This window comes from Dasypus novemcinctus, chromosome 10, assembly GCF_030445035.2.
Source record: "Dasypus novemcinctus isolate mDasNov1 chromosome 10, mDasNov1.1.hap2, whole genome shotgun sequence".
In the NCBI taxonomy this organism is placed as follows: domain Eukaryota; kingdom Metazoa; phylum Chordata; class Mammalia; order Cingulata; family Dasypodidae; genus Dasypus; species Dasypus novemcinctus.
In genome coordinates this window covers 96607952-96632041 of record NC_080682.1, presented here as the reverse complement: position 1 = coordinate 96632041, position 24090 = coordinate 96607952, and the positions used below count along the sequence as shown (strand labels likewise).

General features: G+C 37.1%; 1 protein-coding gene and 1 pseudogene across 1 annotated transcript; both read right to left on the bottom strand.

Annotated features, from left to right (window-relative positions):
* Positions 1-2992: 2992 nt before the first annotated feature.
* Positions 2993-3934, bottom strand: LOC101433613 (olfactory receptor 51I2-like). The gene has a single exon (XM_004480097.2). The coding sequence runs from the start codon at positions 3932-3934 to the stop codon at positions 2993-2995; it is 942 nt and encodes a 313-aa protein (XP_004480154.1).
* A 16707-nt stretch (positions 3935-20641) lies between these two features.
* Positions 20642-21797, bottom strand: LOC101434471 (elongation factor 1-gamma-like; annotated as a pseudogene).
* Between the last annotated feature and the right edge of the window lie 2293 nt (positions 21798-24090).

Below are 24090 nucleotides of genomic sequence, written 5' to 3'. Positions count from 1 at the left end.
CACTTCCAAGGTATCCTATTGCTCAAAGCAAGTGAAGATCTGCCCAAAGATCAAACTGCAGAACATGTATTTTGGCAGATACTGATGTGGCCATCTTTGAAAAATTCAAACCACCGTAGGTCCCCCACTGACTATAACAATTCACATCCCTTTCATATGCAACATACACACATGCGTTCTCCAAACTTCCATTGGCTCAACCCATTAAGTCATTGTTCTTGAATTTCATGATCCAAACCAGATCTAGATGTAAGTAAGGTTTCTTGGGTTTGGTTGCTACAGAATAGTTTCTCGAGTATATCTTCTCTGTCTCTAAACTAAAGAAACAAGTTTATTTGCCCAAAGCATTGCCAATAAACAATAGAAATACAGTGATAGGACAATTGTCAAAAAAATCTTCCTTTTACAGATGGGAAAGAAAGATGGGGCATTGCATTCTGAAATCTTGTTAGGCACATTCTACCAGCATCATTATTAGAATCTTCTCTTGCTCCTTGAGAAAGGTTCTCTAATTCTCTTGGGTTTTTTGGCTTTATCATCTCCATGTTTGGTTCTATATTCTAAGTAATTCTTCATTTTCTGTTAAATGTGACCAAATTTTCAGTTGATAAATCTCAGCTTAAGGAAGATCAAGGACACTTAATGTTCTTTTTTTTTTTTTTTCTTTAAGTGTTTTGTCTTTCCTGTCCAATACAGTGGCTGGTGTCTCACTAACAATGTCTCTTAAGATATGAACATTAGTTTTTATCCAGAGCAAACTTTCTCTCCCCATAGGGAATAAAGAGCATTGGCTTATTTTTAACACCAATTACACACACGGTTAAATTTTGCCACTATATTTTCACATCATATTTGCAAGAAATCTATTATTCCACATTTGTCAGATGAAGAAAATTAGAAAGAAAATTAGAAGAAAATTGTTATTCCATATTTGTCAGGTGAAGAAAATTAAAACAACTGCTCACCTTTGTATAAAATAAGTGGTGGAGATCTGATTGTACTGATATGCTACACTTAAGAGCCCTTGATCTTTTGGTTATACCAAGAGTCTTTCCTACCCATATCATCAGCTATGGTATGCCTTCTACCAAGTACAGCTGATATGTAAAATGCCTTATCCAAAAATTTCCATCTATCAACACAACGCTGTATTAATCTTCAAGAATCTGGAAAACTTAAAATTTTATTCTTAAACAGTTGGGAAAGAAATAGACAAGAACCAATCAAAATATTAATAACAGGGTGCCATTAATAAATTAGAATATATGCAAAATAATTTTAAAAAATATTCCCTGGGAAAATTATAAAATTTCTGCAGTGTAATTTTAAAATCATATTGTAAATATACAATTGTAATTGATACTTCAGGACTAAATAAACTATGTTCTTGGTATTGAAGCAGCAGTTTGAGTCTGATTAAACCAGTGGATTTTTTCATTAATTGCTTTTACTTTGACATTATTTGAAATGCTGATATAGCATTCCAAAGGCATGGGCATTCACTTGAACTTTCTACAAATTTTGATTTCAGGTTTTCTTTAAAATTATTTTAAATTAGAGTCAAAGAATGGTGTTTATTGAACACTTCATTTTATGATTTGTTTTTAAAGGAGAATAAATATTAATGTAACAAAATATACCTTAACAAACTACATTGTTAACAATGGAAGCAACAAAAAATACCAAGCCCATGCTGCCCTCTCCTTTCTGTTCAAGTAGGATTCACAATTGTCCCATTGAATTATATTTTTATTTATTTGAGAAATTGTGAATTTATAGGGCAATCATGCACAAAATATAGGACTGCCATATAACAATTACATTAATAAGTAGTAATACTTTGTATTGGTGTGGAACATTTGTTAAAATTGATAACACATTTTCATAATTGTACATAATCTAGATTTACTTTAGGATTCAGTAGAGTAGTTGAGTTCCATGGACTTTTTAAAACTTTTATTCTGTTATCATATATATACTATAACATTTCCATTTTAATCACATTCAGATATATATTTCCATATCATTAATTGTGTTCACAATGTCCTTCTATCATCACCATCATCCATTACCAAAATATTTCCATCATTCCAAATAGGATCCCTGTACATTTTAAACCTTGTCTTCGCATTCTCTATCATCAGCCCATTCTATTAGCTTATATTCCAGATTCTGACTCTATAAGTTTGCTTATTTTTATATTTTCAGATGAGTGAGATCATACAATAATTTTTGCTTTAGTGTCTGCTGGCTTTACTCACTGTGATGTCATCAATGTTCAGCATGTACACATGTGTATAAGAAAAGTTTCAAGAATGAATAATATTCCATTGTACATCTATAGCACATTTTGTTTATCTATTCATTGGTAATGATGGACTCTTGGTTTTCTTCTGTGTTTTGACAGTTTTGAATAATGACTGTATGAACATCACTTTGGTTTTTATTTTTTTTCTCCTTTCTCTAGTTCTTCCAGTTTGGACATTAGGCCTCTGATTTGATTCTTTCTCCTTTTTTAATGGTAAGCATTTAGACCTATATATTTCAATATCTGAACTCAAAAAAATTCTCACAATTGAGAGATGGGAAAATTAACAGACTCTCAAGGAAGGGTAACAAAATAAACATACTAGAAATCTTTGTAGAATTTACTCATTAGGAGTTAAATTGTGAACTCACATGGATTCAAATTATAGGGATTTATATAATGGATACCCTGTTTTTGGATAATATATCTTCCAATAAATCTTCTGATTTCAATGTATATTGGGATTCTCCTTTATTTGTAAAAGTATCTATTTTAGGTAAGTTAGTTAGGGGAATGAAGGGTGATAAGTTATTATTTTCAAAACCTCTCCCGCCTGAGGGAGACAAACACATGAATGAGGACTGTGAACATGGAAGTACTCCTCACAGATATTTTATTTTCTCTGACCTAGGTAGGACTTATCTTTGTAGGGTTTAATTTTGAATTCTGAAAAAGACTTTAATATCATCTCTGTAACATTTTCAGTAGATTACCCAAAATACGGGTGCGTATCTCCTGGGTCTTAATGCAGTACACAACGGGGTTGAGAACAGGAGGGACTAACAGGTACACGTAGCCCATGATAATGTGCACCACAGGAGGAACATGCTTCCCAAAGCGATGAATAATGGACACCCCCAGCATAGGGACATAGACCAGCAGCACAGCACAGATGTGGGAGACGCAAGTGTTGAGGGCCTTGAATTGTTCTTCCTGTGAGGCAATGTGTAGCACAGTGGTCAGGATCTTGAAATAAGAGAGGAGGATGAGCACAGAGTCCATGCCAAAGGTGATGAGAATGATGATGAGGCCACATATGCTACTGATGCGGCGGTCAGAACAGGAAAGCTTGATGATATCTGGGTGCAGGCAGTATGAGTGGGAGAGCACATTGGATTTACAAAACTTCATTTGCTTAATGAGAAATGGTCCTGGTAAGATGGCAGCCACAGCCCTTATCACAAGTCCCACACCTATCTTGGCAATGGTGGCATTAGTCAAAATCATAGTGTATCTGAGTGGGTTGGAGATTGCCACATAGCGATCGAAAGCCATGGTGAACAGGATACCTGATTCCATTAGAGAGAAAACATGGATGAAGAACATCTGAATAAGGCAGGCATCAAAGTTTATTTCACGGACATTGAACCAGAAAAGCTTGAGCAGTGTAGGCAGTGTGGCAACACAGAGTCCGAGGTCACTTGCAGCCAACATGGAGAGAAAAAGGTACATGGGTGCATGAAGTGATTCTTCCATCCGGATAACTACTAAAATGGCACTATTCCCTATAAGGGCAATGAGGTACAGGACACAAAACAAAATGGAGATCACTGGATGGGAGGCCTCCAGGCCAGGGAACCCAGTCAGTAGGAAGGGTCTGTAGGCACTGCCGTTGTAAAGGACCATCATGTCTTATTTGGAATACAGAAGCAATAGTCATGTATCCCTAGAGAAGGAGAGTATGGATTAGCATATCATCACCATTACCCTTTAAAATGAATTAAATATATTCATGAGCTTATGGTGAGTACTAAATAAATGCCTTTCATTACTTTTTCAAAGCTAGAATCAAAGCAAAACATAGAGGTTTTATTAAAATTTTATACAAGAAATCATAATATGAAACATATCAATTATAAATGATAATTTCCCATACATAACTAATTTAATCAAGGCATGAAATGTCATATATATGCAGTATCTCTGAAGTTGATTTGGTTTTCAATATAAAATGTGGTCACAGTTGCTCTGAGAGGACAACCTAATACTAGGTGGGAGATTAAAATCTAGAGGAATAGGTAGGGAGTGGAAAACCTCTCCCTTATTCTTAGCACTTATTATCTGTCTTCATGTCCATTAAGAAAATTGAGTTGCAGAAACAAAGGAAAGATTTGAATGTCATCCATGCAGAGTTGATATCTTTAATCTCACCCTGATTAAATTAAAATCTGTTTCTACCAAAACGCAAGCCCAGAGCCATATTAGGATAAAACCTGTTAGGATAAAATTTGTTCCAGTTTTCTCTATTTTTTTTCTATTCAACTAAAATCTTAGTGCAGACCATAAAATAAGACTGAGTTCTGTGGAATCTGTATTCTAGTTCTACCTTTCACCTTAGCACATGATGTTAGCTATATTGTTCTACTTTCTGAAATTCAGTTTCATTTAAAAAAAATGATGTGGGATGAAATAAGTGATCTTTTAATCTTCTTTCCCATGTGGTTCTAAAAAGTGGAATTTACAGCTTTTTAAATGAATTGCATATAAAAATTTGCCCACAAAATGTCCATCACTACTATCTAGTCAAAATACAAATTGGAATAAATTACTGTAAATTTCACTAATGCTATAGCAGCAAATGTATGGTTCAAAATGAAACATTTCTGGGAGGAAATTTTCAAGCTGAGATCCTACAGATATGTAGGAAATACCCACCGAAGGTTGTGTGGTGGGAAAAGAGTATACCAGAAAGGAAGAAAAGCACTTGGAAAAAAGAGACAAAAAAAACGATGATACATTTTGGGACCTATAATAATTTGCAGAACAGCTTGGCTTGAGTGGTAACATGAAAGAAGGCTGGAGAGATAAGGTATTTCAAAAGAAGTTTTATATCATTTCCAAATAAACCTGAGGATATTAATTTTGATGGTATGTATGTGTGTATGTGCCTGGGGATGGTCAATGGTATGATTACATTCATATTTTTAAAAGATAATTCTTTGTTGTATTGTGGAGAATTGGTTGCAAGGGAGCATTTTCTAAATCTCAGCAAAATAGCTTTCCTTTCTCAAGAAGATATAATTTATAATGTGATAACATTGATGAAAAAAATAGTACTGGGTCCCTAGAATTTTAACATTTTACAAGATCCTTTCATAAAATTTATGAATCTTTATGTAAAAATTTATTTTATGCTGATTTTTCATTTGAGGTATTTGACTTAGAGAAGCAAAGTGCCTCTCCAGAAACAGCTATTAAGTATAGGACTGAGAATTTAACTAAGTAGATAAAAGAAAATGTGTATTCCATAAATTTTGCCAAACGTACTATTGATTTCTTTAATTATCCATATCAGTATATGAAAATAAAAAGTACAACATCATCTTGATCTCAATATTTTTGGCTTTTTGGGCAACTTAATTAAATTTTCTGGCCAAGCCTTTATTCCTATCAATTACTGATAAAAAAAATAACAATAACAATATTTATTACATAAGGAAGCTGAGGATTCCATTAGATAATTCATATCAAGCATTTCAAACCCAATCTGGTACATAGAATCCTCTTTTGAATATTGGTTATTAATAGCATTCCTCAGCTGACAACCCAACATTTTCTTGGGTATATTTAAACACCAAATAGATGGTCTCAATCCATGGCTGCTGGCTGCAAAAAATCAGGAAGCATTTGAAGGTTACAAGTAGCCCAAACAAAATCCCAAGAATTCTTCCTAAAATAATAGCAAGGTATCCCATTACCTGTATACTGAGAACCTATTGCTTATATTTAACATTTCCGTTCCTGATTTTGGAAATCTGGTGATTCAGAGAGAAATTTACACCTTTAGAAAGGGTTAGTGAGCCAAAGGCTCAAGAGGAAATATCCTTCTACCAGTCTTTGTCTAACTGGTTATATAACCAAACTTAAAAGAGGAAATAATTCAAGGGATAATAATTACCTTTTGGAATCCATCCCTTTCTTGGAAATTCAATTAACACCAAAAGAGATAACTAGTTTCCCACTACAGATAGTAGGTCAGGCAATAATATATCTGCCTTTGTATGTGGGTGTGCCTGTGTGTGTACATGTGTGTATTTACCAGCCTATATCTGAATCCCTCTGAGCTTTTTCCTTGAGAATCCTACTTGTTGAGACAATGTTATTAAGAGAAGTTCCCCAGAGTCCATCCCTGGGTAAAATGTATTTTAATTGTTTTCCTGTCAGTATGATTCTTATATTCATGTTAAAACTCACGTGGATATTTTCTTCTACATCTCTATCAGAAATATAAAAACTCAATCTTATTACATATAATATTTCTTTCTCTAAACTAGGATCTTAATCCATACCTCTCAAGTGAATTTTATACAACTAAGTCCTAATGGTGTGGATATTATCTTATTTAAATATAGGCTTATATTAATTACATTATGTTATTAAGCATAGAATTTGAGTAAAATTTTTTTGAATGATTTCTTAAAATGTTTAGCCTGTTTGCTTTTATTTTATGTGTGTTTTGTGGTAGGAAATAGGATCTTTCTCTTCACAAATTAAAAACTGCTTTGAGAAATAAAGAATAATGAAGGGCAAAGTTGATGACCCAATTATATTTATATTAGTTTAGGGAAATATGCCTCCCAAAATTCTATTACTATGGAATTTTTGAAGAAATTTTATATGTGAATTTTTATCATCAGTAATAATGGCAGCATTCATAATGTGGATCTGGAGAGATGACCAATGAGAAAAGTATCAGAAGAGCATATCAAAGGTTTAGATAGGCTAATAAATTCTTGCTTCCAAAGGTACAGTGTATATGATTGGAAGAAAGAGAGTTTATTGAACTTAGATTATCCTCAGAGTATCATAATTTAAGGTACTGGCAAGGATCTAAGAAAATGAAGAAAACACAACTATGGTGACTTCTTGAATCTAGCAACATGATGGCTCATCCCAAATAATGTTGAAATGACCGAACTGCTGGGATTTTATATGCAGAGTTGATGCAGATGTACACTGCATAGTAATGATAGGACCTTGAAAATAAGCCTAGCTGCTAGTGTTAACCCATCAGGGACAGGTGGACATAATAATATAATGAAGTGAAAGCACATTGGGGAAGCCAGGAGAGTCTCACATAGAGATGGACAGAATATAACATAGTGCCCCAAGGAGCCAAATACTGGGCAGTCAACAATAGTGTTACTCAATATGTATCCTCTAATATAATTAGAATGAATGATCATGATGACAAAGAATAACTGTCCCAACACCTTGACTATTTTTAGATTTCAACCGGTTTTTTGTCTTGGCACTCATTGAGCAAAGAAGAGGTTGAATTGCCCAGAAAAAAAGGAATTATAGTATCTCAGCAAGTGTGCACAGTGAAGAGTCCACCATTACTTCTAGAATTGGATCTATGGCCATTTGCTTAGAATATTGTATAGTAGGGACATAAAAATACCCAAATATTTTAACACCTGTGGGATGAAAGTAGAAAGACAACCTATATAATGGGAGAAAATCACCATTGGTCTGGAAATCACATATTCAATAAAGTTTAATATCCAGAATATATAAGGAAATCCTGCAACTCAATAAGAAAGAGAGAAGCAATTGGAAAATAGGCAAAACATTTGAATCAACATTTCTCCAAACAAGATATAAAAATAGTCAAGAAGCACACGAATAGATGGTCAACATCATTAGCCATTTGGGAAATTCAATCAATGCCACAAGGCAATACCATTTCACACCCAATAGAATGGCTGCTATGAACAAAAAGAAAGGAGAAGATGTGACTAAATAGAAAAATGCATTTCTTTATGTTGGGAATGTAAAATATTGCAGATGCTGTATAAAATAGTTTGGCAGGCCCTCAGAAAGATCAGATTTTTCATATGCCCCTTATAGCAGTTTGATATTATTGATGAATTCCAAAAAGAAATATTGGATTATGTTTGTAAACTGATTTTCTCCTCTGGGCATATTAGACTATATTGGATTCATAGGATTACTTGATTAAGTAATTATGTAAATCTCTTGTACCAGTAGGGCATTGAGTCCCCACCCACCAAAGGGGACTCACAGATAAAAGGCATGGCAAAGGATAGAGTTAAGGGTTTTGATGTTAGAGTGTAATGCTGAAGCCTTAAGCTGGAGCCCCAGGAAATAAGCACAAAGAGGACAGAGAAGCAAGCCCCAGGAAAGGAGGAACTCAGGAAGCCTGAATCCTCACAGATGTTGGCAGCCATCTTTCTCCAACACATGAAAATAGACTTTGGTGAGGGAAGTAACTTATGATTTATGGCCTGGTATCGATAAGCTCCTACCCTGAATAAATACCCTTTATAAAAACCAACCAATTTCTGGTACTTTGCATCAGCACCCCTTTGGCTGACTAATATGCCCCTGCCATCCTACTTCTAAGCATATACCTAAAACTATTGAAAGCAGGGACTCAAAAAGATATTTGCACATCATTGTTATTAGGGGCATTATTCACAAGTGCCAAAAGATGGTAGCAAACCCAATGTCCAACAACAGGTGAATGGAAGAACAAATGTGGTATATACATGCAATGACATACTGTTCTGCCATAAAAAGGTATGAAGTTCTAGTGCATGCAACAATGTGGATGAAGCTTGAACACATAATGTTCTGTGAAATAAGCCAGACACTAAACAAAAAATATTGTATTATCTCACTGATAGGATATAGTTATTATAAGCATATTCATAGAGTCAGAAACTAGAGTGCAGTTTTTCAGGAGAAAATGTGTGGGGAGGGAATAGGAAATTAGTGTTCGATACAGAATTTCTGTTTGGAGTGATGGAAGAATTTTGGTATTAATGGTGATGACAATTGCATAACATTGTGATTATAATTCATATTAATAAATTATATATTTGAGTTTTGTTCAAAGGGCAATTTTAGTTTGGGTATATGTTGCAAGAATAAAAGTGAAAAATAAGATTGTAGGTGATGGCCTGAAACTTCACTGCCAAGCTGAGAACTGAAGAGATAGCCCAGAATGACCCCAAGATCATGCAGGACTTTAATTCTCACTCCTGCAACAAATGCAAGATAAGTTCCAGGCAATGTCTGACCAGATAATTGGAAGAATTGATGACATGAGTAGTCACACTGATGATCTGGAGGAAGACATTGCAGACATCATGAAACAACCTGGGACAGAAGAACTGGAAGATGAAAACAAGATACCTGCCACAGAGAAGATTTATAGATTGCTAATTTACATTGAAACTGGGGACACCTTTTTTACAAGCCAAGAGAAGATGGAATGACTTTTTCTCAATTACTATGAGTACACAGTTTATATATATATGGGCATTTTTGTCATATTCTCTATTGTTAGTCTTCTGAGTGATTTTTTCCTCCATTTTCTTGAACGTCTTGTACCCTGATCAATTGTGCTATTAAATATTAAAGTCTAGACTTCCAAGAAGTGGCATTGGAGGAAGGCTCAGGGCTCAAATCTCTTACAAAAACAATGGAGGATGGACAAAAAGCTGTTGGAGGGATCTGCTTTGGAGGTCTGCAGACCAGGAGAGTACCACACATTATCCAAGGCAGGGGTGGGGAACAGGGGGATCAAGAGGGACCATAAAAACCTGTGAGTTACACACCCCTGTGATTAGGAATGTCACTACCTCTATCATCAAGACACAATCTGGGTAAAATCCATGGCTCAATTCAGCCAACTGAGTGGGGAGTGGACATTGTCCTCCCTGGGAGGAGGGAGACTAGTGGAGGGTGGAGAGTGGTTTCTCTGCAGTGAGTTTGGCCAGAAGAGCCTGTTTCAAATCTTGCCTATGGACAGACCAGAGGTATCAGTGAGTAGAGTTTGAAAGAGACAACTCAGTGGAAAAGTTCACTGAAGACCACCTTCTTATGGCCGTCTAGGAATCTTAAAGAAGTAAGAAAAAAACAAACAAACTTTTTGGATCCTCTTATGTCCCAGTCCCTCGCAGATCTGGTCTGACCCTGCTATTTTGATAGCTTACGCTGGGTAATTTAAAAGATTTAGAGTAAGTTGATCCAATAATCAAAGCAGAGCTACGAAACAAAATCATTAGATAACAGAGAAAGATTGTCAGAGTAAATTCACCAACTGTGGGAATTCCCCTCACTGAAAAGTTCCTATCAGAATGCACCAAAAGGAAACAAAACAACAAAATGGCTCCTGAGGCAAATGGCGGCGTGAAAGAGCGCCTGGGGCAATGACTCAGCATATACTGGAAACCAGCCCATTTCCAGGAAAAGGCAACTAAAACCAAGTGAGCACAGACCCAATAAGGGCACGGCAACCAGCACTAGAGCTCTGACGTGCATCTCACTTCACTCAATATCATCCAATCAACCTCTTGCACGATCCTTCAAAAAAAAGTATAAAACAGCCTCCCCCTTTACAATAAACGGACTTGCTTTTGTCCATTAAGCTGTCTCCAGAGTCTCATTTCACGCCGCCCTGGCTGCTGGAGTGTCTGTGTGACTGTAAGTTGTGTCTGTGTGACGTTGTGTCTGTGTGACGTTGTGTCTGTGTGACTAAAACTCTGCCTGCTTACCCCTGCCGCCGTGCTGAGGTGGGCATACGCACTCTGCTGCTCAGCCCGGACTGGGCTTGTGACGACCCGTCCCTAGCGACGAGCGCCCCGACAACCCGCGACAACAACCAACATACTCAGGTGCCTAAACATCAGCAAAAAATTATAAGCCCTACCATGAGACAGGAAGATAGGGTCCAGCAATGGGATCAAATCTAAAATCCTGACAAGACACAGTATTTAAGACAACTATTCAACCATATTCACATGAATTTCCTAAATCAATTCAAATATTTGAAGGAAAATAAGGCTAAAGAGATAAATGATATTAAAATGAGACTGGGTGAGCATAAAGAAAAATTTGAAATCCTGCAAATAAAATTAGAAGAGTTAATGGGAATGAAAGACACAATGGATGATATTGAATATGCATTAAAGGCATATAACAGCAGATTTGAATTGGTGGAGAACAAGATTATTGAATTGGAAGACAGTGCATCTGCACTTAAAAAGATAGGAGAAAAGAACAGGAAAAGAATGGATAAGATGGAACAGGGTCTCAGGGAATTGAATGACAAAATATAATGCACAAATGTATGCATTATGGGTGTCTCAGAAGGAGAGGAGAACAGAAAAGGGACAGAATATTTGAGGAACTAAAGACTGAAAACTACCTAATTCTTATGAAAGTCATAAATATAAATACCCAAGGACAATGCACCCCAGAAAATAAATCTGAACAGATCTACACTGAAATACCTACACTCTGAATGTCAAATGCCAGGGACAGAGGATTCTGAAAGCAGCAAGAATAAAGCAATGTGTCATAGAAAAGGGAATGTCAATAAGACTAAGATTCTATCACTAATCATAAAACATGGGGGTGAGAGGACAGTGGTATAATAAATTTAAAGTACTGAAAAATAGAAACTGCCGCAAAGAATTCTTTATCTGGCCAAACTATTCTTCAAAACTGAGGGTGATATTGGGAAGATGGTGTTGGATTATGCAGACAAGGCTCAGCTCTCTCACAAAATCATTGGAGAAGGAACCAAAAGCTGCTGAGGGACCAGCCTGGGGAGGATCAGGAGGCCAGGAGCAGAGCTAAGGTTGGGAGGATTGGTCAGATATCCAAGGAATTGGGGGGAGGGTTGGGGAGAGCAGGTGGCCATGGGAGGTTGTTGGATATGTGGTTAAAACTACAATGTTGGGAAGCAAACTTGGCCCAGTGGCTAGGGTGTCTGTCTACCACATGGGAAGTCCAAGGTTCAAACCCCGGACCTCCTTGATCTGCGTGAAGCTGGCCCATGTACAGTGCTGATGCGCGCAACAAGTGCCGTGCCACGCAGGATTGTCTCCCGCGTAGAGGAGCCTCATGTTCAAGGAGTGCACTCTATAGGGAGAGCCACCCAACATGAAAGAAAGTTCAGCCTGCCCAGGAATGGCACTGCACACATGGAGAACTGACACAACAAGGTGACACAACAAAAAGAAACACAGATTCCTTTGTGCTGACAACAACAAAAGTGGACAAAAGAAGAAGACACAGCAAAGAGACACAGAGAACAGACAACTGGGATGGGGGTGGGAGGGGAGAGAAATAAATAAATAAATAAATCTTTTTAAAAAACTACAATATTGAGAAAACTCTTTAGAAAATATAATAAGGAAGGGTTACCTATTTAAGATGCTTCCTGGGTGGACATCTAGTACAAGGGCAGGTTTCTAGGGAGTGTGTGAGTGCTCATTTTGTCACAGTGTGCTATATCATTTGATGGAGACCCATATAAAGAGTGGGAAAGGGTGCCTCTAACCTGGGGAGACCTGATGTTTTCAAACAGAGAGAAAGGTGTCTCTCAAGAGCGTTGATGGCTCCCAATGGGTGAAAACAGTATAGTGTGTCAAGCCCTCAGCATTGTTGCAAGTATATATGAATCTCGTCCTTCAAGCTGTGCAGCTTGGTTGTCACTATGGGCCCTGAGGGGAGGGGAAGAGAGGAATAGAATAGAGGGAAGTAGGGGTAACTGAAGGGCAATGGAATTATTTCACAAGATCATACAATGATGGATATAGGACATGTTAAATTTCACCAAAACTTTATAAAAGTGCATAGTCTAAAATGTAAACCATAATGGAAACCATAGTGCAGCTAAAATTTAGAAACGTGTGCTGTATAAAATATAAATCATAATGTAAACCAAAATGGAACCGTGGTTAGCAGGTGTATTTCAGTATCTGTACATTAGCTGCAGCAAATGTAACGTGAACATGTAAAAAGATCATTGCTGAGGATGAAGGGAAAGGGTTTGACGTTGGATATATGAGAGTCCCCTATATGGTATATGTGACTTTACTGTGATCTAAAACGTTTTTGAAGACAAAATTAAAAATAAAAAAAAAAAAAGATGTAGAAACTGAGGAAGGAATGAAAGAGATTGCCTTGCCACTGTACATGAAGGGCAAAACCTGTTACAATAATGAAAGACAAAATTTCGAAAACAAAGTTTTATGATAATTTTCAATTTTTACTACCCCAATTTTTTCACTTTATTTTAGTTTTGCTAAATTAGTATGTATTCTATTTCTAATCTTTAATCCTATCATTACTATTTCATTTTCCTATGAATTGAATTTGGCAATACATTAGGCTTCATTTTTGAAGAAGTCTTGTATCACGAGGGGTTCAATTATGGTAGGGGAGGAAAACTGGTTTGGGGTGTTATTGATGGAGTGCACATGGTTGGGAGGGAGTTCTGCAGGGCAAGTATATAGGGTATATAAAAATGTTCTGAAATTCTTTGGGTATTGTCATAGTAGGTATGGGTACAAACAACAACTGAGGGAGTGATGAGTTCCTAGCCAGGGGAGCTCTGTCACATTCCCCAACGGAACAGCAAGAATCCCCCAAGTGCAAGTGCAAAGACCAGGGAAGTAGGATGGTCCAATGGTGAACCCTTGATACTGATGACTACTATGCTTATGAGCCTGTGTGCTTGAAATTTCCACTAGGCCTAAAGCTGCAGGGTGCCTAAAAGATACTTCCTGAGAGCCTCCATGTTGCTCATATTTGTTTACTCTCAAAGTCAAACTCAGCACGTAAATGCATTACCTTCCCCGCAGCTTAGGATGTGACTCCTGGGGATGAGCTTCCCTGGCACCAAGGGATTACTACCAATCACCAGCTGGGGTTTTCTGAGAACACACACTTCACATAGTAATTGTGTGTTTCTAGTCCTATAATTTTGGTAATTTGTTATGTGGCAATAAATAAATAATACATAAAGGAAATTCTGGTTTTACAATAAGGATTTTAATGACCTTGAATTTGAAGCCACAAAATGGTGAGCTGCATATTGGCCTTTTTTCCTTCTCTAGTAATGAAGAATACATTCAAAACAGGGAAAGTCAAGAAATAAGAGGACATATTTAAACACAGTATAATTTTTATTCTATTATCAAGTATAACTACTAATACCAACTTTCACCATTTGTCCATTATTGTATTCTATTCTAAGCACCTCCAATACATTATTTTTTTAAGATTTATTTTTATTTATTTCTCTCCCCTTCCCCCCACCTCCTCCTGCCCCAGTTGTCTGTTTTCTGTGTCCATTTGCTGCATGTTCATTTTTCTTTGTCCACTTCTGTTGTTGTTAGTGGCACGGGAATCTGTGTTTCTTTTTGTTGTGTCATCTTGCTGCGTCAACTCTTCAGGTATGCAGTGCCATTCCTGGGCAGGCTGCACTTTCTTTCGCGCTGGGTGGCTGTCCTTATGGGGTGCACTCCTTGCGTGTGGGGCTCACCTACGTGGGGGGCACCCCTGCATGGCACTCCTTGCATGCATCAGAATTGCCCATGGGCCAGCTCCACATGGGTCAAGGAGGCCTGGGGTTTGAACTGTGGACCTCCCATGTGGTAGATGGATGCCCAATCCACTGGGCCAAGTCTGCTTCCCTCAAATACATTCTTAATGTCTCAGTTTGGGAGACTATAATCTTTTTTTGAGATTGTTGTCAGGTAACAGAGTTTATCATTATCTTTTACTTTCTAAACCATTTCAAAACAGAATTTGCTCCTTCACCAAAATGGATAGCATCCAACTCCCCAACTGTTTGAAGCATACAATTGGAAGGTCTCAAATCCTCAAGGAGTTGAACAATTCCATCATCTCCCAACTCAATTCTAATCAGAATGAGTCTTTTTAATGTGTTTTGTTGTTGTTGTTGTTAATAAGAATGAGGCAATGGCTTCACAGTAGGCACTAAGTAGCAAACACACCTCACATTTGGCAAAGTCACCCTTCACACCATGGTGGATATCCCTGTGAATCTGTAAGCATAAAGAGAAAGAGGAGGTACCATACTAGTTGATGCAAAAGAAAAAAAAAAAAAAATAGACCAGGCATGAAAGTTGAGACAGAAATATAAAGCAAGTAAGGGATGCAGCATAAAAGTTTCCTTTCAAGGAATTCTTAGGGATATCTTCTGACATCTCTCCCTTGACTGGAGAGTGAAAAGATTATGCCTTTTCAAGTCAAGTCATTCTACAAAGTCCATTCCAAAGAGAATCCTGATATATCTTTTTCCACTGCATTTTAACCTTTAATTACTTCATATAATCCTTTAAATACTTTTGTTGGACAGGGTAGGTATTGTACACAGAAGTAGTTCACTTGGCTAAGGTCACAAAACAAATACAGAGAAAAAATGTGAAACCATAACTACTTTTCCCACACCTTAGTCATAGAAGTAATTGGTGTCAACACATTTTATAGAAAGAATATTTGAGAGCATCTCCAAGAAACAGTACTTGATATTCAATGTTTATCAACTTCCTGGGCATTTTCAAAGAGATCTAATACCAAGTAGGAGTATTTATTGTTGGGATGGGCTGAGAAAGACTTAGATAGTCAAATTTTTTTACAGCACTTTCTGATTTCCTTATCAGCCCAAGACTGATACACAAAGACAAGCTTTGTCTTTTCTTCATTTATAGCCATCAACAAATTCAGGGTTTCTGTACTGACATCACTTGTTTGAAGACTATGGAAATGGGGAATCATGTCTACATATTACATTTTAACTTTACTGCATTAATGACACTCCCATCCACCATTCTTGGGACATTCCTGTGAGTATCTTGTGTAGCCTCTAATGTAAAGGAAAATGTGATGTAGACTAATAACCTTCATTTTCAAAGGAGGTGAGAATGGCCACCACCATACCAAGGAACTGAAAATCTACCACTGCAATTAATTAAGTTCCATCCAACAGCCATCTGGGATCAGAGCCCCCTCTCAATTAGAGGTGGAGTCAGCATTACCATCCCAGAATCTTATGGATTGGGAATAAAATATTCCACAATGATACAAGAGGTTATCAATGTGGGAGGAGTGGAGGTGGGATGAGGTGTGGGGGTATATGGGAACCTCTTATATTTTTTTAATATAAAATTTTTGTTACATTAGGTGTTGCAACTCTGCTGACTTAGCCAGATCTGGACTTACCCAGGTCAGCTTACAAGGAGGTGAAGATGGTCAACCACCACACCAGGGAACTGAGAGTACCTTCAACTCTAAGCAAGAGAATCGCATCCATCAGTCATGTGGGATCTAAGCCCACTCTCAACTTAGATGTGGAAAGGACATCACCATCTTAGGGTCCACAGAATGGAGGAATAAAATATGGATTAGAGTGGACTTACTGGTATTCTATTATAGAACTAATGTGACTCTAGCAATGAAAGAAATTGTATCATTGACATGGAGATAATGGCCACAGTAGTTGCTGAGGGCAGGGAGAGGGAAGAATAGATGTGATGTAGGGGCATTTTCAGTTCTTGGAGTTGTCCTAAAAGATATTGCATGGACAGATGCAGGACATTATATATCCTGCCATAATCCACTGAATGGACTGGGAGAGAATGTAATTTACAATGTAAACTATAATCCAAGTGCTGCACATAACTGATAATGGTTTACTATCCATGATATATAAGAAAACCATAAAATCTAACAATAAAAAGACCAAGTGTCCAATTAAAAAATGGGGAAAAGACTTGAAAAGACAAATGTCCAAAGAAGAAACACAAATGGTGCAGAAAAACATGAAAAAAAATGTTCAACATAAGTAGTGATTAAGGAAATGCAAATCAAAACTACAATGAGATATAATATCATTCTACACCAGTGAGACTGGCTACTATTAAAAATTCAGAAAACTCTAAGTGTTGGAGAAGATGTGTAGAGATAGGAATGCTTATTCACTGTTGGTGGGAATATAGAATGGTACAACCATTGTAGAAGACTGTTTGGCAGTTCCTAAGGAAGTTGCAAATAGAATTGTCATGCTACCCGGCATACTATTGCTAGGTATATACCAAGAGAATCTGAAAGCAGTGACATGAATAGACATCTGCTCACCAATGTTCATAGCAGCATTATTCACAATAGCCAAAAGGTGGAAAAAACACAGGTGTCCATCAACTGATGAATGGATAAAGAAATTGTGGAGTATACACATGATGGAATATTATGTAGCAGTAAGAAAAAATGAAGTCATGAAGCATATAACAACATGGATGAATCTGGAGGACATTATGTTGAGTGAAGCAAGCCATACACAAAAGGACAAACACTGTGCGATTGCCCTATTATGAACTAACTATATTATGTGAAATATAAATATATTGTATGAAATATAAATATGGGTAAAATTGCATATATAAGACCATTTGTCTTTGAAGATGAAAAATGTAGGTTAGTACTACTAAATGTTAATATCAGACAAAAAAAACCCCACAACACCCATTGTACTAAGGAGACCAGACACAGAATACTACATATTGTATTAATTCATTTATATAAAATGTAAATATTAATCAATTTAAAAAGGTGAAATTAGATTAGTGGTTATGTTAGGGCTGAGGAGGGAATGCTAAGGGGTATAGAATCCATCATTTTGGAGTAATGAAATTGTTCTAAAATTTTTGAGATGATGAATGCATAACATGATTTTACTTAAAGCCATTGATTATGTCCTTTGAACAGTTCATATGGTATATGGATATATTTCAATAAAACTGCTTAATAAACAAATACTTGTGTAAGAATAGCCTGAAACAGCAATGTATAGCAGAGGAAACATAGATTGAGAGATGCAGAATTCCTTGTTGGTTTGAATGTCCATTTTTTGTTTATTATTTTTATTGAAATAATGAAAATGCTCTAATAATGATTGCAGTGATGAATGCAAACTATTTGATTATAGCATATACATTGATTGTGCACGTTGGATGATTTGAATACTTAATTAATATGTATCAAAAACTGATTTGTTTAAAAAATTATTTTCTATTGCAACTTTGCCAGTAAAGGTATAAATTGGATGATATTGAAAGTAATCCAAAAATAAGTCTTCAATTTTTAAAAAATGAGGGTTATTTTAATATCTTCAGAGATAAACAAAAACGAGAGCATTTGTTACCAAAGGTCTGGATTTACAAGAGATACTAAAGGGAGTGCTACAGCCTGAAAGTAAACCACAATGGCAAGAGAATTGGAGAATAGTGTAGAAATAAAGATTATTAGTAAGGTTAAGGTTAACTAAACAGGTAAAAAGACAGCTAATAGTAAGATAAGAGAATGGAAAGCCAAATGTTAAAATGGACAAAAGAAGTAATGCCTTTGCAGTAATGCCATTGAACCTTAATGGCCTGAGCTCCATAATGAAAAGACATAGACTGACAGAAGGAATGAAAAAATATGAGCCATTTTTATGCTGTTCCACCTTATACACAAGGACATAATCAGGCTGAATATGAATGGTTGGAAAAAATATTCCATGCAAAGAGTAACGCAAAAAGAAATGGAGTAGTGTTTTTAACCATACAGTCCATATTTCTACCAAATAAATCTAGGCATTTTCTCTAAAGAATCTCACAATTAATTCCTCCAAAAATTACCCCTTACTCATTTATAAAACTCTTCCAGGGTTTTTGGTAATTACAAGCAGCATGACCTCACTCTCCTAGTACCAATTTCTGTTTTCATTTGCTAAAAGACTGATGATACAATGTTCCAGAAATATGTTGGCTTTTATAAGGAGGATTTATTTGGGGTAAAACTAACAGTTCCAAAGCCATGGAAAGTCCTACTCAAGATACTTTAAGAGGTGCTTTCTTACCAAAACCAGCTGCCATGTGATGAAGCAAGAAGGCCATGAATCTCTGCTGAGGTCTCCACCTTTCTGCCACTATAGGCAAACCTGTTGTAGGGTTTGTCTCTTATCAGGCCTCTTCTCTCATTCTCAGCAGCTACGTCTTCTTCCAAAGTTCAGCAATAAGCAATCAGTCATATGGCAAATCATTCCCTGGGCCTCAGCTCTTTGAGTCTCTCAGGGGATTCTTTCCCTGTACTTCAGCTGTGGGTGACACTGTTGTCCTTTCTCTCACAAGCAGCTTCCTTTGTCTGTGTCTGTGTCTGTTTCTATCTTTGTCTTCATTTATACCAGATCCAACCAGAGGGAAGAAACCCACCTGTCACTGACATAGTCCACTCAAAAGTCCTAATTGTCTTATCAAAGTTTCTGATCAAAGAACCCTCAACTGAATTTAAAGCAATCAAAGTGTAACACACCTAAAGGAACAAATTACAAATTAGCTTTTTTTATTTTTGAGGTTCTTGACCAGGGATTGGACCCAGGACCTCGTATGTGAGAAGCTGGTGCTCAATCACTGAACCACATCAGCTCCCCTGAGCTGGTTTTTGGTTTTTGTTTGTTTGCTTGCTGTTTTTTATTTGTTTTTAGCAGGCACCAAGAACTAAACACAGGGACTCCCATATGGGAAGTGGGTACTAAATTGCATTAGCCACATCTGTTCCCCCATATCGGTTTAAACACATAATCATTTTCTTTTTGGAATTCATAAAATAATCCCAAACTGCCACAAGTGATAATACTAACATTGGACATAATAGATTTTAAGTGCAAATATGTCATAAGAGATGAATAAGTTTATTACAGATCAATGACATGAACAATTCACTCAGAAGGTGTAACAATAATAAATATTTATGCATGTAACCTGGTCCCCCAAAATACATGAGGCAAACTGGTAAAACCAAAGGAAGAAATAAACATCTCTACAATACTTTTGGAGAATACAATACACCATTCTCAGCAATGAATAGAATAGAGGATAAGTAAGGTCAGAGAGAGCTGGAATAACATGTTAAATAAACAGACTTGACAGACATTTTTTAGAGCATTACACCCCAAAACAGCAAGATGTGCATTCTTTTCAGGTGCTCACAGATCCTTCTCCAGGATAGACTAATTATTGGGTCACAAGACAGAACTCAGAAGTTTTTAAAGATTGAAATTATATAGGACTTTCTCTGAGCATGATGGAATGCATTTGCATTTTAGCACTTGTAGGAAGTAAGAAGTTGAATTAAATACCAAGTAATGCACTACAATAATACTGGCATTTATAATTATCTGAATGGTTTCCTTTACTGAATGTTTTTATTTCTTATTGCCACATTGAACCACTATCAAGTGTTCTTTCCTTTCATTCTGCTTGTAGGGAAGTTCTAGTGGTGAAGAACTCCCTCAGATTTTGTTCACCTGTGAATGTCTTCATTTCCTCAATTTTTTAAAGGAAAGTCTAACTGGATACAAAATTCTTGGCTGGCAGTTTTTTTCTTTAAACACCTTACTTATTTCAAAACACTATCTTCTTTTCTTTCATTGTTCAGTTTCCTTTAATAACTCACTTTTTCCTGAAGGGCAGGTGCAGTCAGATAGATGAGGGCAAATGAAGTTCACTTGAAGATCTTGCCCTGATTGAAGGCTTTGCTCTAAAGTTGGAAGGCCCCCTCTCAGGAAAAGTACTCATGGACAACTGTCTTCTTCTCCTCACTGCCAGGATCCAGCTTTTGTCATGTGCATCATTCATAATCCGCCTGGCAATTTGGTGTTGGAGGAAAAGTAAGTTCCTGGTCTTGGAAGATCGATTCTCCAGAAATAGAGCTGCTATTGTTGGTTCCCAAGAGGATGGCACCCTCAGTGGCATTCTTCCTCAGATTTTCCAATCACTGGAACATTCCAGTGATGTAGGGGTAGATCATGGTGTCTGGGTGAGCTCTTCTGGGAAGTGTACTCAGAATACCATAGGCACTAGCTATCTTTATCAGCGTGCTCTCCAAGAATAGGGCAATGTCCCAGAAAGTGTGTCTTATTTGGAATACTTCCAACACAGAGATACTCTTGGGTAGGGGAATAAAGGGGTCTTTGGCCTTTGGCTCTGTAGGCAGTACCTGCTCACATTTATTCATATCCTCAGAAGCAGGGGTTGCCACCTTTTTCTCCTCTTTCTGCTCACCCTGGGATTTCTGCTTTACCTCCCATGGGCCTTTCCACTATTTCCATGAGGTGTCCATTTAAGGCTATACACAAATTTCTTAGCATCAAACTGGGTGGGTCTCACAGAGTTTCACCTCCCCCAAACACTTCCCGGAACCGGGGCTGCTTATATGCAATGAGGAACCAGCAATTGGATTAGGAAGTCAAGGACCTGTCTGTGGAGCAGACAACTGTGATGTCAGCCAGTGTTACACATTCACCCACCAGATAAGTCCTTGTCTTCAAGTGAGCTTCTGGCAGCCCTAGAATTCACCTCACTTCCTCCTTTGGGTTGTCTGTGGTCTGCTTGCTGTGGTGCGTGGTGCACAAGGTTGGAAACACCCAAGTACTGGCTTGGGGCACTATGTCGCTGTCGGTAAAGCTCACCAATTTCAGCACCTGGACTGCTGCCTCTAGAGTACTCCCCTGAGGATCCTCATTGCTCACATAGTAGGCAATGGCAGTACTTTCAAACACACGGAATCCATTGTCACCCTCAAATGCTGGACTCCAGAAATATTTCCTTTCCTTTGCATTCAATGGCTCGATCAACATATGACTGTAATTTTTCTTCATGTTTTTCCTGTTTGATATTCTATGGGCTTCTTGGATATTCATATTCACATTTTTTTGCTCCTTTTGGGAAATGCTCTGTCATTATGACTCTGAATATTGCTTCAGCTCCTTTCTCTCTTCCTTCTCCTTTCAGACTCCCCAAATGTAAACACTGGTTTGGTTAATGGTGTCTCTGAGATATCTTAGGCTATTTTCAATTTTTATAATTTTTTTTCTGGTCCTCCACCTGACTCATTTTAAGTGTGTTGCCTTTATTCTTTCTTCTGCCAGCTCCAACCTGCTCTTGAAACCCTTCTGGTAATTTTTCATTTCAGCTATTAGGGGCTTCAACTCCAATAGTTCTATTAGGATACTTTTAAAAAAATTCTCTTTGCTGAGATTCTCATATTGTTCATTCATTGTTTTCCTGATATCTGTTAGTTCTTTCTCTATATTTCCCTTCATCTCCTTGAACAATGATAATATTTTTTAGATGTTTTGTTTAGTATATCCACATTCTGCAATTTTATCCTCTTCCTTTGGATTGGCCATAATTCCCTGCTTCTTTCTTTGTATTGTATGCTTGTTTGCACACTGACATTTTAATATTTTAAGCTGTTATCTCTGGGATTTATTCCCTGAGTTGTCTTTTTTTAAATTTTCTAACCAGCTTTTGATAAGACAGAGATTTTCTTGAACTTTTGCTTTCCTCTCAGAATAGTCTGCACAAAGCGAATGTAGTGTGCAGGGTGTTTCCTATCTTTCTGATCCTGATTCTTGCTCTTGTTATTTACTTGTTAGTCATTTTGCAGTTCCCCTGTTTGCAAGACTTTGATTGTTCCTACCATTTTACATGAGACAGACTTTGCACTCCCTAGATGATAAAGCTAGCAAGACTTTGCCCGAGAGAGTTTTCTTGTATTCTTTCTCATACATTTTTAAGCTGTTTTTGCCTGATGGGCAATTTCTGGGAGGAAGGGCTCACCAGAGATGACTTTTACAAGTCAGTCTTTCCCAGCCAAAACAGGGCCAGCAACCCACGAATGGGCAGATACCAGCTTCAATGTGACCTGCCTTCTCAAGGCTATCAGGGATGGTTAGATGAAGGACTATATTTTCTGTGCAGGTCAAGAACCTGTGCTTTGGGTAGCCATGAAAGAAGCCCTCGTGTTCTTCCTGATCTCCTTTCCAAGACAGATAAACGGGTTAGATTTCAAAACATTTCAAAGTACTTCTCAATCACCGTTAGGGGAGAAATAGGTTCATAGTGCATTGCCCTCTATCATGTACAGATGTTCCAATTCCATTACAAGTAGCACCAGTCAACAGAAGCTCTGAAATATTGAATATAGTGAACATGCTAATTTTATTGTGCTTCCCTTTATTGCGTTCATTGATATTCAATTTTTTATGTTTCATGGCATCTAATATCTATCAGCACCATTTTCCCAACAGCATGTACTCCCTTTGTGCCTCTATATTACATGTTGATAATTCTCACAGTATTTCAAACCTTTAAATCATTATTATATATGCCATGGCATTTGGGATTAGTGACCTTTAATGTTACTAATGTAATTGTATTGGGGTGTCATGAACCATGCCTATACAAGGCAGGGAGCTTAACTGATGAATGTTGTGCATGTTCTGACTGTTCCACTGAAACACCATTTCCTCATCTCCTTACCTCTACTCAGGCCTCTCTATTCCCTGAAACACAAAGATATTGAGCTTAGGTTCATTACTAGCCCTATAATGGACTCTAAGTGTTAAAATGAAAGATGAGTCACAGGTCTCTCACTTTAAATCAAAAGTTAGAAATAATGACTATTAGAAAGGCATGTCAAAAGTCAAGATAGGCCAAAAGCTAGGCCTCTTGTGAATGCAAAGGAAAATTCTTGAGGAAATTAAAAAGTGCTAGTTTAGAAGGCTAAGAAAGTGAAAAATCCTTATTGTTGATGTAAAGAAAGTTTTAGTGGTCTGGATAGAAGATCAAATCACCTAAACACACCCTCAACCCACAGTCTAATCCAGGACAAGCACATTTCTGCTTGAAGGACTTTTATGCAAAGTATGCAAAAATTCTTAAAACTCAACACTTAATAAACCACCAATTGAATTATAAACTTGGAAATGTGCTGAATAGACATTTCACAAGAGAAGATAAACAGATGGCAAAAATGCATAGAATTAACTACTCATATCCAAGAGAGTGAAATAGGACCCATACTTCAAACCTTGTACAAAAATTAACTCAGAATGGATCAAAGACCTAAATTTAAGAGCCAGAACCTTAAAACACACAAATGAAATT

Bases quoted from the DNA above. Each gene is read 5' to 3' on its own strand.
- LOC101433613 (XM_004480097.2), bottom strand. From the start codon at position 3,934: ATGGTCCTTTACAACGGCAGTGCCTACAGACCCTTCCTACTGACTGGG.